The 16,494-nt window shown below is 44.1% G+C and overlaps 1 protein-coding gene across 3 annotated transcripts in view; it reads left to right on the top strand.

Moving 5' to 3' along the window:
• UBR3 (ubiquitin protein ligase E3 component n-recognin 3) overlaps nucleotides 1-16,494 on the top strand; it is a 128,538-nt gene that overhangs the window by 92,224 nt on the left and 19,820 nt on the right. For all 3 annotated transcript variants that reach the window (XM_077319757.1, XM_077319756.1, XM_077319755.1), the window contains exons 30-31: nucleotides 2,182-2,267; nucleotides 15,936-16,041. In XM_077319757.1, the coding sequence (XP_077175872.1) occupies nucleotides 2,182-2,267; nucleotides 15,936-16,041 (192 nt within the window). The remainder of the gene's footprint in view (nucleotides 1-2,181; nucleotides 2,268-15,935; nucleotides 16,042-16,494) is intronic.

Here is a 16,494-nt window from a genome sequence, read left to right as displayed (position 1 = left end):
TAGAATTGAAAGGATTCCCCGATCGAGTACATCTCTTAGCCATAGTAAGTCAAGAGCAGGGAGTTCTACGTTAGGTTCCAACAGCAAATGGGTAAAATTAAAGGGCATGTGGAAATAAACCTTGGTCTATATTCCCTTGGCAAACTAACATATGATCAGCGTTTCCCGTTCTATCCACTGATATTAAATTCGTGTCCCAGCTCCTTTGCTAGTAGGTTTTTAGAAGTTCAGTGAGCACTGCAAATCGCCTGAAGAGTGGAAAATTCCCTTGTCACATAGATGCCCTTATCAGCAACAACCAGATGGAGCTCAAAGCAGGAACATTATCAGTGTTAAATTGCTTTTTTTCCTGGAGTAGGGAGGATTAAAGTGTTCTTTCAAAAACTGGTGACACAAGCTGCAAACTTAATTTTTTTGAAATGTTAGTATTATAGTGATGTGTGAATATATTTGAGCAAACATTGCATATGGAAAAACCTCATCTTCCAGTTGATGCAGCTGGAGTCTTTGCGTAATGTTTCACTCAAGAGTGAACTATTTCTGATTTCTCTGCAGTTTTTTTCCTTGTCCCCTGGGCCCTCCTGCCACAATCCAGAAAGATGCACAATTAAGACAGCATACCTGAAGGCCTGTTCAGTGAAGCAGTTGGTTGCAAATCTCATCGTTGGTTGCAAATAACAGATCAGCATGTAATCACATTGGTTTGAATTTTAGCCACCAGTATTTCTGGGCACAATTATGTACTGTGTGGGCTGCTGCATTGGTCCTAGAACGATTGGGAATTTTAAATGAGGTGCTGCGGATATTAGCGTGTCAAATAAATGTGTTACATGATAAAGTTCTTGTTATGGGAGGATCATGCAGGGTTAAGAACCATATGAACTTGAGAACTTTCTTTGCCCGTTTATGCACTGGAGGTTTCATGCTGGGCTGCAGGCTAGTGTTTTGGTCGTGGCAGGTTGCCCCACCTCCTCCTGCACCCACATGGGTGAGCATTTGGCCCAGTGTGCCTCATCCACCCCAGATTTGTGCTCCTGCATGGGAGCTGGGGCACTGAAGTTCCCAGTGCGTAAACCGTCTTTGAAAAGTAGTGCCTGAACTGGCCCCTATTGGTGCTTTTGATGTTTTGTTTGTCTTTTCTTTGGGTCCCCCCCCCACTCACTCCCAAGTCCAGTGACAACTTAGAGATCAATGAGATTTTCAGGGTATAAGCATTTGAGAGTTGAAGCTGCCTTTGTCAGATCCCTGTTGTCTAAGATGTTCCTGATCTTGGGTCCTGCTGTTCTATTGCAGACCAACATGGTTATCCTCTGAAAGTATCTTTCAGCAGCTTAGGCTGTTCTGTGGGAATGAGTTACCTTTCAAAACACGACATAGGGTTTAAGCCCCATTTAACTTGGCTAAGGGTTCCTTTTGTGTAGGCTTGCATGTAAATGGCATCAAAATGTACTACTTCATTTATACCCTCCTTTTCTCTTCAGTGGGGATCCAAAGCAGCTTGTATCATTCTCATCTGCTCCATTTCATCATAGCATTTTATTTATATCCTGTAAGGTTACGCTGAGAGTATGGGACTGGCCCAAGGCCACCCAGGGAAGTATGTGTGTGTGTGTGGGGGGGGGTTGGACGTAGGTATTTCAGATCCTAGTCCAGGCTTTTTCAATGAGAGTTTCATGGAATCCTGGGATTTCTTGACGGTCCTGGGAGGGTTTCCTGAATGGCGGGAGTTAATTAATTTTTATATATATTTTAAATTTGTTAGTTATTTATTGGGTGATATGAACCATATATGGTCATGTCGATCCCCCAAATGGCCAGTAATGGATCTGGAGGGGGTGGGAAAGGGAGGGACCCTGGGTGGACATGTACACAGCTGTGCTTCCCAACCATATTCTGCACAATTGCACTACTTCTGGGGTTTCTTGAAGCCTGAAGAATTTTTCAGGGGTTTCTCAGCAGTAAAAACGTTGAGAAAGGTTGCCCTAGTCCAATGTATGGTAACCGGTACACCACATTGTCTAAGAATCACTTGCAATTCATAAACGATACATATAGTGTCACTGAAGAACAGGTACTTTAAAGTTCTAACATGGCCAACTAGGGCTGTTGTAAACTTAGAGGGTCAGTTTATTTCTTCTTGTAGTAATTTTAAATATAGAATTTTCCTTTTTCCAAAAACAGGACAAATTTGGAACTTGAACTAGTACATCGGGGAGGCAATCTCTGTCAAGGAGGTGCAAGTACAGCTGGAAAGAGATCATGTTTACGTATGTATATTTTCAGTGTGATTTCAGTTTAATTCAGCTTCCTGAAAAGTCAAATTTAAAATATTTTTAGGCACTCTTTTTGTTTGTTTTTTTACTCTGACCACAAATTTGTATGATCCCCATTTAAGGCTGTATGTGGTAGTGGCCATCGATGTGTCTGGTGGCAGAAACAATTTAATTAGGCAATGAGCAAGTAACACTTCCTTTTTTTCCATCCTGAATCTGTTTCCTATGGGCCTTGTTGGGTGTCCTCAATTCCACTAGGAGAGGGAGAAAAAGTTGTCTACCCACTTCTATTCATGTATTTATATTCTAACAGGTACCCCATTTACAGATAGCTAAATCCATGGATTGGGGCCACATGGAGGCTAAACAGATTGTTCTTCAAATGTGTGGTACTCCCCAGGTTTGCAGAAGAATCTGAAAAACCACCCACGAAATTAACAAATGAAAGGAGGTTTTTAAATCCCCCTCCAAATACCTGCATGTTGCCCATGCAACCGCGCACTGCCCAGCCACAGAGGATGCCTAGCTACGGAGGACACCAGCAGCCACACTGTCCTCATCAGCAGCCACAGAAGATACCAGCAGTTGTGCCAAAGTTAGCCATAGTGGCAAAAGAAGTAAGCAGCCACATTGGGCGCATTAGCAGAAGCAGTAGACATGATCAACCATGCCAGGATTGGTGAGGGTGGGGGGGATAGGATCCCCCCCCCATTTTTTTTAAATCAAAGCCAAGGAGTCTTAGATTCTTTATTCTTTCTTTTCTTTGAGCCAGCCATCTCAGTTGTGCTATTCTGTGAAATACTTAAAGTAGGGTACCCAGAATATTACACAGTATTGCAAATGTGGTCCTACCATTGATTTATACAAGGGCCTTCTAATATGGCCCATTTTTATTTAAGCTCTAGTGTTCATAATGGGCGTAAAACCCTGCAAGGATACTCAAACCATAAATAAAACTGAATTCATAAATTTGGCTTTGAAATTTTAAATAAATCCATTGTAAGGTAATTTGAGTCCAGTGACCTTAAAAACATTTTTTTTCTGGAAATAAACTTTTGTGAATCAGAGCTCCCTTGGTCAGATCCAGAGAGTGTTAAGATAATGTTGCTTATTTTTGTGATGGATGTAAACTGCGACACTGTCTAATGAAAACTGACTAAATGTCATAGACTGCTGTGAGAACTTAAAGTGACATCCTAAGCAGAATTAAGCCCTTCTAAGCTTGTTGACGTCAGTAAACTTCAAAGGATATGACGGAACTGATAATCCAGAGTGACTTTCACAAATATAAAAATGGCCATAGGATTTGGCAGGGAATGTACTTTTATGGTACTTTGCTTTCTTTTCAGCAGTAAAAAAAAGTGAATTACATTTCTAAGTGAAAAAAAATAATATTTCAATTCATGCGTATATCATTTGGTTTTACAAAGCTCACCAAATTATGTTATTAAGTTCATGCTGTTTGCACACATTACAATGATAATTTATGAAACATCTAAGTAGATATTTATGCGATTCATGATTCACCTTTCTCACTGGAAGTCAGGGCAGATTATGTAATGTTAGTCAATCGGATGGGGAGACGTCTAATAAACAAGGTCAGGCATTGTAAGGAGAGAACAGCAGCACGCAAATTTCAAAAATAAATAATAGGACGAGACTTGCAGATATCTGAAATGAGGCATAAGTATTAAACAGGATACGTTAAGCAGTGCGAGAAACGGCATTGCATAAATAAATACAGATATTATGCAGTGAAAGTAAGATAAACAGATAGTAGAGATAGTAGAGATAGTAGTATAGTCCCCACTGTGGGCATGTCTTCCTGAATCAATCTTGTTATGATGCAGTCGCATTTCTTTATGCTATTCATAAGAACCCTGTCAAGTAGGAATGGCATCTGCAGATGCCAACTAGCTGGTGATCCCTGACCCCAGAGAGATTTGGCTGACTTCAACCAGAGCCAGGGTCTTCTCGGCCTTGGATCCTGCCTGGTGGAATGAAGAAGAGTTGGTTCTTATATGCCGCTTTTCTCTACCCGAAGGAGTCCCAAAGCAGCTTACATTCGCCTTCCCTTTCCTCTCCCCAGAACAGACATCCTGTGAGATAGGTGAGGCTGAGGGAGCCCTGATATCGCTGCTCTGTCAGAACAGCTTTATCAGCGCTGTGGTGAGCCCAGGGTTACCCAGCTGGCTGCATGTGGGGGAGCACGGAATCGAACCCGGCTCGCCAGATTAGAAGTCCACACTCCTAACTACTACACCAAGTTGCTGTTGGAGCCTCAAGCCCTGACAGAACTGTCAAAGTTCCACAGGGCCTGTAAAAGGACACTCTTTCACCAGGCTTATGCTTGAAGACAGGGCAGCATAGGAGTTTTGTGGACCTTGTTTCTCTCTATATTTTTGTCCCACACCCACCCACTACCCGCTAGCGCCCGCTGTATTTTGGCTACAGCGGGCTTAAACTCAATAATAAATAAATAAATAAATAAATCCCCACAGTTTAACAATTCTAAACTGAATCACAACTCAGCATGGGGGTGCAATACAAGAGGGAGGGGAGGCCAGTTAGATATTGATGTTTTACTGGCTTGACTGTAGGCCTGGTGGAAGAGCTCAGTCTTGTATAACAGCTGTGTGGGATGGAGGCTGTAGTTAGGTGGGGAATTGACTGAGACTGAATCGAAAAAGCTTTCTGGATCCAGCCAAATGTTCTAAACATGACTGTACCAACACCAAGATACTATTTTGTTTTCCATTCCTTTCCAAATGATCTTCTGTAGTATATAATTAGCCTTATCCCCTACTCCTGAACTCTATTTATGTATTAGATTTTTTTTAGTCATCACTTACCCAAAGGGTTTTGAGTGGACTTACAAAGTTAAAGGTAAAAACATTAAAAAGTAACAAATGTAAAATGTTAACATAGAAGTATTTAGCTATTTTATGCCAATAAAAGGCTGCAGACTGGCTGACTGATATTTAACTATTAAAATATGTGGATAACACCATGCTGCTAGTAAAAGCAACTCAAACTTGGATCACCAATTGGATCAACAATTTTGCCTTGCCTGCAGAAATGAAACGTCTGGCAGAGTGCGGATGTCCTCTGAGAGTGCATGCCACAGGTAGGGGCCGCAACTGAGAAGGCCCTTCCCCTGGTGACAGCTAACCGAGGGGAGTGTAGGAGGTTGTAACACGAGAGGCAGTCCCGTAGATATCCAGACCATTAAGAGCTCTAATGCTGCCAAAATCCCCTTTATAATGGTCAAATTCCAAATATGGGGGAGTTTTTTCCGGAGTTACATATTTTTTTTTACACTGAATCATCATTTTCATTGTCTCAAATGATCTCAGTTCTGAAATAAAATTAGCTTTAATGACACTGCCTATAGAGGCTCATCAGTTTCATATCATAGCTCTCTGAGAACTCTTCAGTGTATCCCATCTGGACTCAGCGACTTGTTAATTTGCAGTTTGTCAGCTAGCTCTGGAACAATATCTCTTGTCAGCTCTACTTGGTTTCGTTTTTCTGATGCCTCTCCCCCTAGAAACATGTGTCAGACATCTTCCGCTGTGGAAGGCGGGTAAAAAGAATTCATTCGGTTTCTCTGCACTGGTCTTGATCCTCTTTCAAAATTCATTTCATGCTTTTGTGCAGCCTGGCTGGTTTCTTGCTTCTGAAGGATTTGGGGGAATATTTATTGTTCCTTTTTAATGGTTTTAGCATTGAAGGTTTTAGCGCTATGTTTTACTTTTTCTTAAAAAAAACAACAACAACTTTTGGATGCTTGATATTTGATCTGCTAGTGTCCATGCTCCCTTTCGTCAGTTGCACAAATCATAAGACTCGATATAAACTTCACACTGACATAACTGAAAGGACTCTCTTGTGTGATTTCACATGAGCCTGGTGTCTTGTTCTGATTGAGCTCTCTCAGGCTCCCTTCCTTACAGGATGTCTGTTGTGTGGAGGGGAAGGGAAGGCAATTGTAAGCCACTGTGAGACTCCTTCAGGCGGTGGTTTAAAAACCAACTCTTTTTCTCCAGCCAGCTTGGTATAGTGGTAGGAGTGCGGACTTCTAATCTGACAAGCCAGGTTTGATTCCATGCGCTGGAGAAAAGGAGGTTGAGAGGGGACATGATAGCCCTCTTTAAGTATTTGAAAGGTTGTCACTTGGAGGAGGGCAGGATGCTGTTTCCATTGGCTGCAGAGGAGAGGACACGCAGTAATGGGTTTAAACTACAAGTACAACGATGTAGGCTAGATATCAGGAAAAAAATTTTTCGCAGTCAGAGTAGTTCAGCAGTGGAATAGGCTGCCTAAGGAGGTGGTGAGCTCCCCCTCACTGGCAGTCTTCAAGCAAAGGTTGGATACACACTTTTCTTGGATGCTTTAGGATGCTTTGGGCTGATCCTGTGTTGAGCAGGGGGTTGGACTAGATGGCCTGTATGGCCCCTTCCGACTCTATGATTCTATGATTCTATCCTCCTCCACATACAGCCAGCTGGGTGATCTTGGGCTTCTAATCTGGCAAGCAGGGTTTGAATCTGCGCTCCTCCACATGCAACCAGCTGGGTAACCTTGGGCTCTCCACAGCATTGATAAAGCTGTTCTGACCAAGCAGTAATATCAGGGCTCTCTCAGCCTCACCTCCCTCACAGTGTGTCTCTTGTGGGAAGAGGAAAGTAAAGGTGAACATTAGCCGCTTTGAGACTCCTTTGGGTAGAGAAAAGTGGCAATTAAGAACCAACTCTTCTTCTTCAGTGATATCAGGGCGCTCTCAGCCTCACCTCCCTCTCAGGGTGTCTGTTGTGGGGAGAGGACAGGGAAGGCAAACGTAAGCCACATTGAGACTCCTCCTGGTAGAGAAAAGCGGCATGTAAGAACCAATTCTTCTTCTTCCTTCTTTGACCGGACTTGTTGCCTGTGCTCTGCAGCTACCTGGACTCAGCACACCTGAGATCATTTCCTTTGGTTGGAGTTGAGCTGGTGTGCTAACTAAGCATATGCAACTGCTTTGCCCAGGCAGCAGCCCAGTTTTAGCACTATGCTGAGCCTTTGCCAGGGATCACATTTAAAGGAGGCCTTTCATCCTCCCAAAACTGTTTTGTGCCTTTCTTCATCTCCAGTCCTTATTTTACTTGGCTTCCTTGTTGATGGAGTTTGAATGGTAGGACCTGTGGCATGGGCCTGCAATATCCAGGAAAGTTAGCAGTGCTTGATTAAACTAGGGTGTGCAGCACGATGTTGCTGGCTGCTGAGTGCACGTAGGCCAAAAACGACAAAGGAAGCACAGATTCTGGTTGTGCTATTCCACTAATATAACTACTGTTTATTAGTGAACCTCATTCTAGACAGGAAAGATAAGAAAGCAGTCCATCATCTAATCTAGCTAGCTGGATGGGGAGAGAGATGCAGGAGGCATTTCTACATCTACCGTACTGCAGTCAAGCAGGAAGGAGAGAGATTTCTGAAGGAGAAGCAGGAAATAGGAAGGGACAAGGCCACAGAGATTAGAAAGGTGAGCGGTCAGTGTTTCTATTGATCTCACTGACTCTACAGTAAGGAATCTTCTCCTGCTGCTGGCTGAGGCAAGAAACATCACACAGGACACGAATTCTAACACATGTATCATGGTTGTCAATAAACTACAAGCATCCTGTGATTAGACTCTCTCATGACCATTTCCGCACTGGAGATTTTGTGCCAGGCTGCTGGCTGGAGTTTGAGCTGGGGCAATTTGCCCCGCCTCTTCCTGCCCCCGTATGGAGGGAGCATTTAGCCCAGTGTACCTTGTCCACCCTAGATTTGTGCTCCCACACAGGAGCCAGGGTAGCAAAGTTCCTGTTGTGGAAACAGTCATAGTTCTTCTCTTCAGCTTTCATTTACCTCATACTTATAGTTGGATTTTTAGCAAAACTTGAGTGTGACCATGTTTGCTTTCCTTGGCTACTCGTCTTGTATGTACTTGTTGCACTACAATCATGATTCCAAAAGGCAGCAAGAAAAGAGGAAGACCCAACGGGTGTATTGCAAAACCCAAGCAAGGCTGTTAATGATGGGATATTTTGGAGATCATCTTTCATAGGGTCACTGTTAAGTCAGAAGTTCCTTGATGGCTCCAGAGTCAGTGAATGACAGGTGGACACCATCAACTATGGGCATCATAGCGTACTTCAAGATTTCAGCCTTGCCAAGAGGTGTGGCAGAGTGGCTAAAGAATGGTGGCCTCTAATCTGGAGAACCGGGTTTGCTTCCCCTCTCCTCCCCCTGCAACCACCTGGGTGACCTTGACATTTCTCTTAGAACTGTTCCTGCAGAGCAATTCTGTTAGGGCACTAACAGCCCCACTCCCTCACAGGGCATCTGTTGTGGGGAGAGAGAGGAAGGGAAAGGCGTTTGTAGGCCGCCTTGGTACGCTTTCAGGGAGTGAAAAGTGGAATATAAAACTAGCTCTTCTTCTGTCTGCGTTGTCAGCTATCAGCTTGTTCACTCTTTGTAATTTAACCACAGCAGTCAGGTAAGTGGCTCAGGATCTCAGCAGCATTGCTGGGGGATTTAGATGAAGAAATATAGAGCCAGGTGTCATTGGCATGTTAACTATGACCAGTTTCAAAACCTAGTGGTTTAGGAGATGGAGAAGATTAAATAGCATGGGGGATAAGACTGAGTCTTGTGAAACCCCACATAGCAAGGATTTTGGGGCATGCACTGACCTGTTGCATCATGCCTAATATGCTGGAGGAGAGAGAGAGAGATGAATTGCATGCCTTGGATGAACCCTTCCATGCAGAGTAAGAGAGAATCATGGTACCTATTAATACAATCAGGAACCAAAGATGCAAGCCTCTTTTCAGCTTAAAATCTTCTTAAGATATAAAAGCCCAGTCTGCCGTAAAGTTTTAAAGCTAGCAGATCTGATTGAAGGAAAGACAGAAAGCTTTACGGAAGAAGAGATGTAGCTGGAGACCAAATATATATATACATTTGAGTCTTCAGGTGTGCCTCCTTTGGAGGCACTCTGCAGGTATGGTATTTCCACGGTCCTAGTTAGAGGTACTTCCCAAGGTCAAGTAACACCAGATTTGACGTTAGCTGTTGGCCATGAAACCTGTAGATATGATTATTTCCGCTGCTGTCCTCTCTCAAAAGTTGTTCTTAAGCAACAGTACTGATAGTTGCTTTTTTCATTAGAGGTGACCCCCACTTTAAAGCTTAAAAATACTTTGCTCCCCCCCCATTCTTAGTGTTTTTATACTAGACATATTCAGATGTACAATTAAAATCTTGTATTTGTTGGTGTAGGGCAGAGGTGGCCAAACTGTGGCAGGGGCTCATGGGGATTGTTGTCCGTGGACATTTGGAGATCCACAGTTTGGCTACCCCTGCCATAGGGCTATTCTACTTATTCTGTCCCCAAGCACGGTACCTGTTTCAGGTCTGTCCCAAAGAAAACCCTCGCAGACCTTTATTCTTGAATTTTGGGTAATGAGATGTCTCTCTTTGTGATTAAGTGCAACATTTTGCCTTAGCCTTGTAATGATTGTAAAGTTTGTCGATCAGATATGGAATATGGTGTCCCAGGTGAGCTGTTACAGCATCGAGCGTCACTGGAGAAATGGCAACAAATAGGTCAAGTGCTGCTTAAGTAGATTGCGCCAAGGGGGCAGCTGTGTGCTGGGAAGCAAAATTAGGAATGATTAATGTAACTGCTCATGCTGGTGGCAGATCCAGCGCGGCAAGAACAGTGAACAAAATCAGCTATTCAAATAGGTCTCTGTAAGGTTCCAAACACGGGTGGTGGAATCTGCTACCATGTTGCAGCCGGCTTATGGCCACCCCGTGGGGTGTTCGAGTCAAGATACAGAGGCGGCTTGCCATTGTCTGCCTCTGCATACAGACTCTGGGCTTCCTTGGTGGTCTCCCATCCAAGTACTAACCAGGGCTGACCCTGCTTAGCTTCAGAGTACTGATGAAATCGGGCTAGCCTGGGCAATCCAGGGCTTAAAATGGTGAATGTGTACACAACTGTATTTTACACACAGTTTATAGCATGCATGATCCTCATTATGCCCCCCGCAGGGCTCTCCCCTCTGTGGGTTTGTATCTGCTAGTTGTCCCCAGGAGGAGCACCTGGCCTCGACCAGGGCCAGGGCCTTTTTGGTCCTGGCCCCAACCTGCTTAAGAGCTTGGATAGTTCTTCTTTGCCCTAAACCTATGGGACTAACACCTCTGTGTCAGCTATGCCAATTCTCCTTTTTCCTGTCTTTAGCTGGTCATTAGTCTGGGCTGCAGAAACCTTGACCAGATTCACTTTTTCTTGTTCCTGAATTCTGTGCTACACAAAAGAACACTTATGTTGTTCTCCTATAGGCTCTTCCCTCTATGGATTTGAATCTGCTAGTTGTCCCCAGGAGGAGCACCTGGCCTTGACCAGGGTCCTGGCCCCAACCTGCTTAAGAGCTTATGGAGAAGGATAGTTCTTCTTTGCCCTAAACCTATGGGACTAACACCTCTGTGTCAACTATGCCACTTCTCCTTTCTTCGTTAGCTGGTCATTAGTCTGGGCTGCAGAAACCTTGACCAGATTCACTTTTTCTTGTTTCTGAACTCTGTGCTACACAAAACTTCACCGGCAATCTATTTGTGTGTTAAAGGCATAGAATCAGTAAATAAAACTAGCAGCCTCAACTAGTAGCATACTTTTATCAGTGAATGATTTTTTTAAAAAAAGAATATGTTGGATGCCATTAAATTCAAGCAAACCACAGAGTTCATATCAAGGCTTAATCAGATGCTTCTAATCAGCTTTGATCTGTAAAAACTTAATAGTTCTTCAGCACTGCAGCTTCTTGTCAAAGTCCATTTTAACGTTGAAGGCCCAGTTCTCAGCTCCCCCACCCCCTTTGTTGTTATGTTCCCATTAGAGGGCAATGTTAGCCTTTTTGTTTGCTCCAGAAATAGAAAAACACACTTATGTTGTTCTCCTATAGAGAATAATTTTAAAAAATGCTTGTGGGAAATGTATTTTCTTTCACACGCAGAAAATTTCACCTTGGGCACAGTTAGCCCATATGGCTGTCCGATTCTGTTGCAGATAAAGTCTTAGTCTGAGGAGCATCACTTTCCCTGGACCCAGGCAATAACAACAGTTTGCTTGTTTGTTAAGATGCTCATGAAGCAAATATTCTGTATGAGTGACCTCTTCCCTCTAAAAGAAAACTTGACCAAAAATCAAGTCCCGTGTTCTGGGAGTGTGCAGACAACAAAAGTTCTTTGAAAGCAACATTAAATCTATTAAGACTGTGACAGAGCAGTGAACGGTATCCAATTTGCATATCTTTATACAGCTGTCGCTGTATAAATAAAAGGCCAAGGGCTAAGTGGGCAGAGAGTGGGTGGGGCCAGTCCAGTTGAGGGCCCAATCGGACAGATAGAAGAGATTGCGGGTGTGCTTCCAGGGCTGGGGGGGGGGGGAGAATGGAGGCCATCCCCCAGGGCCTAGAAACACACCCGTGACCTCGAAGAGGCCGCGGGTGTGCTTCTTGTCTGGGGGGAAGGCCGGGCTGCCGCAGGGAAGGAGGGGGGATGGGGCCTGGGGATGGTTTCCCCGCGGCCCTGGAGCACACCCACATCCTCCTTGGGCCACTGGGTTTGCTCACCGCCGGGGGGGGGGGGGCTTTGAGTCTAGGTTCTGTCATAAAATGTCTGATTGTAATTGTGACTGTGGGGGAGACGTTCTGAATTAGAACTGAGCAAATGCTTAATTGAGGAGGGTTCAAATATTCTGGGTATCAGAAGTCTTGGCTTTGGTCATTGCTTTGCTACAATAACTAGCACAAGCATAAAGGTTAAGCATATCTGTTTCCAGTAACACTTTTACGGACCCACCCTAATAGGAAGCAACTGTTGGATGCTTTCCCCCAGAACGGTAGTCACAGAGGTGCTTTTGAATAACATCTAAAAATCCCTGGCCGGGTACGTATGTTCAAGTGCCACACAGCCCAAAAGAAAAAAAGTGGACTTGGAACATAAAGCTTGGATCCAGTGGGTTATTTCCATGGTTGGAAGCCTTCCCACTTGACAAGCACAACCTTCTTGCCTTCTCTTTCCTACTGCAGCCCAAAACACTCTCTGAAGTTGGGCTGCAGTGGCAGTGGGGGGTGGGGGTGGGGAATTTGTATTCTTTGGCCAAATCCATCCACCTGTGGAAACACGGTCAGATCCAAGACAATGGTCTGAACGCTACTACTCAGCTCGCTTTAAAGCCTTCGTTTATTGTTCCTCTGTCAGAAGTGGGCTTGCCTCTAGCAGAAGAACCACTTCCAGTGGAAGAAAGATTCTGGCTTTGCTAAGCCAGGTGGCAGAATACAGACCAACATGTGAACCTGCCCTTATTGTCTCATGCTACCTTCAGACTTGGAGATGATACTGGATCTTCATTCCTACTTGTATCTGCCAAAGTTAGTTTTGAGTCACGAAATTTTGTACCCTGGAATTTTCTTTTGGTTCATGTCTAAAGTGGCTACTGGACTTAAATTTTGCTGTGCCCTTATTCTAAAATCCTTCTGTTCTTTGCTTTCATAAAAAGCAGTGTGGCTCTCTCTCTCTTGTCTATCTACCGGTCTGTCTTTCCGTCCATCTATCCCTTTGTCCATCCGTCCCTGAGACCTGAGAGAGGAAGCAAGTGATTTCATTGTAATTCCAACAAAAGAAGTGAAATTCTCCTCCCCCCCCCTCCACCCCTGTCTCCAGCTTTCAATAGAAGGCTCTCCGAAAATATTTCTCTGCTCCCGTCTCCTGCCATTAGCAGTATGAACTGGTTTTGTCTTCCTTCACTGCATCTGATTCAGAAAACAGGTGACAGTGAGCTTGTTCCAATGTCATCTGTGCCTTTCAATTATTTGACAAACCACAGGAGCTAATTACAGCCCTCCAGCTCCTCGAGAATCAGCTGACTTCGCCATGAGACAGCTCTGGCCACCCCCAGGGGCCTGTGAATAATTGTCTATTTGTGGAAAATGAATTAATCCCGCTTGTGATTTATATTTAAATCTAGGAGTATGTTTGGACAATAACACATACAGGGAGAGAATAATAAAAATGGAGAGGAATAAATAACAAAAGGGTGGTAAATAATGGATTTGGATCTCAATTATGTTTAAAAATGTAAGTTATATAATGTTCAATGTAAACCGCCCAGAGCTGCAAAGAAATGGGCGGTATAGAAATCTAAATAAATAAATAAAACACACACAGAGAGACTCGTTTTTACATGGAGACATTGACAGTGAACTCATGGTGAAATAGTACAAAGATTTTAGCTGTTGTTATGAGTCAAAACAAAAACTCCTTGAATCACCAGGGAAAGTGGGGGAACTGCTTCAATAAATAAGTATTTTATTACTTTTTGGAGAAAACTTGTTTCAAATCGTGTGCCTTTTAAATGGACATTTAATTTAATAGAGGCATATTGGGGGGGGGGTGGACTGAAAATACTGCAGAGGATGCCCAACCACAAGGCTATTTCTAATGTTGCCTTCACTGAAGGGACAAGTGTGAGAGGCAGAGAGTCATTGCACCTGAATTAATGTTCTGTTTTTCCAGCATGTGCTAGCCTGATACTGTTCTGTCTGTCCATAAAAGATCCAGTTGCATTTTGTTCCGCTCATTGCAACATGGCACTTTGCCAAGTGGTTCGTGGTATTCCAGAGCATCCTTCGTTCACTTCTAGCTGTACTGAAAGGTGATTGGACAGATTCATGGACGACACATCTTATCAATAGCTACTAACTATGACAGCTAAACGGAACCCTTGGGTTAGAGCAGGGGTAGTCAAACTGCGGCCCTCCAGATGTCCATGGACTACAATTCCCAGAAGCCCCTGCCAGCATTCGCTGGCAGGGGCTTCTGGGAATTGTAGTCCATGGACATCTGGAGGGCTGCAGTTTGACTACCCCTGGGTTAGAGGCAACATGTCACTGAATGAGAGCTGCTGAGAGGCAACGGCTGTTGTGGGCCAAGAAGTTTTGGAAAGAGGAGAGTAATGGGAGGAGAGTAATATGCAACATGATGTACCACAAACTTGGCTTGTGGACTGCATAGTCAAAGCTTAACGTCATGGCCATTTGAGGCAAAAGAATTTCATGTGGTTTCCCCATTGTTTAGTTGCCCTGGCTTCTGTGCTGTTGGGAAGCAGATCCCACCCCACCCCCAGCTTTCCCACAGCATCATGGGACACTGGTGCACTTTCCAGGTTTCCTCTGGCTTATCTGCCCTCTTTCAAGCAAAAACTGTCCAAGCAAATGACTTTCATTAAAACATGGGACACTTCCATAAACTAGTTGTATGTTGTATAAAGTAGCAATCCCCAACCTATGAGCTGCAGACCACATGTGGTCCATCGACTAATTGGAGGTGGGCCGTGAAGGACGCCTTCTCCCCCCCCCCCAGGCTCTTTACAACACACTCCGGGTGTCATTGTCAGTAAAACTGTCGAGTGTTGAGTGGTCCCCGGTGATAAAAATGTTGTGGACCACTGGTATAAAGAACAGTTTTCTTTTTCTTGAATCTCCTATTGTTTCCTTTATGGACTGGTCACCTCAGAAAATATAGGAGAACCATCAACATAGATCTTCTGTAATCAAAATCCAATGCTTCCCCCCTCCGCAACACATTTTTTAAGTTGAATTGGGCCCCAACGTTTGTTCCCTGATGTTATGCATGATTGTGAGTCAGATTTGGGGATCCCCAGCCGAACTGCTGTCCCACAGTTGGTGCAGAATCTTCTGAAATAAAAGAAGCTTTTCCTAAAAGTGAACTGGAAGGGCCTCTGTTGGACCTTCTCCCAAAGTCCATTCTCCAGTTAATGAACATTGATGGAGAAGGCACAAATACAGGTCATAGACAAGCATGACTCTGAAAAAGGGTTACTCTTAGTAGACTTTGATCCATCAAGCATAGTTAATAGTTGGGCTCATGAGGGCCAGCTTGGTGTAGTCCAGGGGTAGTCAAACTGCGGCTCTCCAGATGTCCATGGACCACAATTCCCAGAAGCCCCTGCCAGCGAATGCTGGCAGGGGCTCCTGGGAATTATAGTCCATGGACATCTGGAGGGCCGCAGTTTGACTACCCCTGGTGTAGTTGTTAGAAGCACCAACTTCTAATCTGGCAAGCTGGGTTTGATTCCCCACTCCCCCACATGCAGCCAGCTGGGTGATCTTGGGCCAGTCACAGTTCTCTTAGGGCTGTGTTCACACCTCACAGGGTGTGTCTTGTGGGAGGGAAGGCGATTGTAATCTGTTTTGAGATTTCTTTTGGTAGAGAAAAGTGGCGTGTAAGAACCAACTTTTCTTATTTTCTCAACAACTTTGCTGAATACATTTGACTAGGCAGGTAGTGTCTTGTACAGAGTTGCTCGGTGGGCTTCATGGTTGATCCAGGATTGAAACCCACATGTCCCTGGTCCGATCCACATGCGTCGACTATATTACATTTCATTGGATCTTAATCTGTGTGCTCATGAGAGTTGGCCATCGGTTTAGAGAACTATAATAATTTGCACCTGAAACAAACCATTGTGAATAAGTGAAAGGTAATATTGTTCAGTTGGATCAAATACTTGACTTACCAGCTGTTTTCTTCCATTTACCAATTCAGACCAGCTGTTTCATGTGTTGGCTATGCACATGCGACTCTACAGCATTGATTCTGCTTACAACCCATGGAAGAAGCTAACGCAGCTGATGGAAGACAAGAACTTGCAGTAAGTACAGGTCTTTGGAAAGATTTAATGTGTCTGTTTCATGTTAAGGGAGTTTGCCACTTTGTTATGAACCCCCAATTGCATGCCTCCCCAGAAAAGACACTTGGTGTCCAAATAACCATCAAACACTGTAGATCTGGGGCTGATTTTCCTTTTTTTAAAAACCACCATGCTGGCAGGGGCTCATGGTAATTGTAGTCCATGGACATCAGGAGAGCCACAGTTTGCCCACCCCAGTAGGCCCTCAGAGGTGCTGGTGTGGAATAGAAGAGTGGCCATTTTTCACAGGTAGAAGCTACATGGATGGTCTTACTCTCTCTCGGCATCTATTTGTATACCTGTGCACATTACAAGAAGCATTTTATGCGCAAATAGAGTTTCTAGCTGATAATTTCTAACATGTTCAAGAAACGCTAGTTCAGCCAGTGAGGAGGGAGCAGACAGCTCTGGTTT

This window comes from Paroedura picta, chromosome 2 (genome assembly GCF_049243985.1).
Source record: "Paroedura picta isolate Pp20150507F chromosome 2, Ppicta_v3.0, whole genome shotgun sequence".
Classification (NCBI taxonomy): domain Eukaryota; kingdom Metazoa; phylum Chordata; class Lepidosauria; order Squamata; family Gekkonidae; genus Paroedura; species Paroedura picta.
Note: the sequence above shows the minus strand (reverse complement) of the source record. Positions and strands in the feature narration are given on the sequence as shown.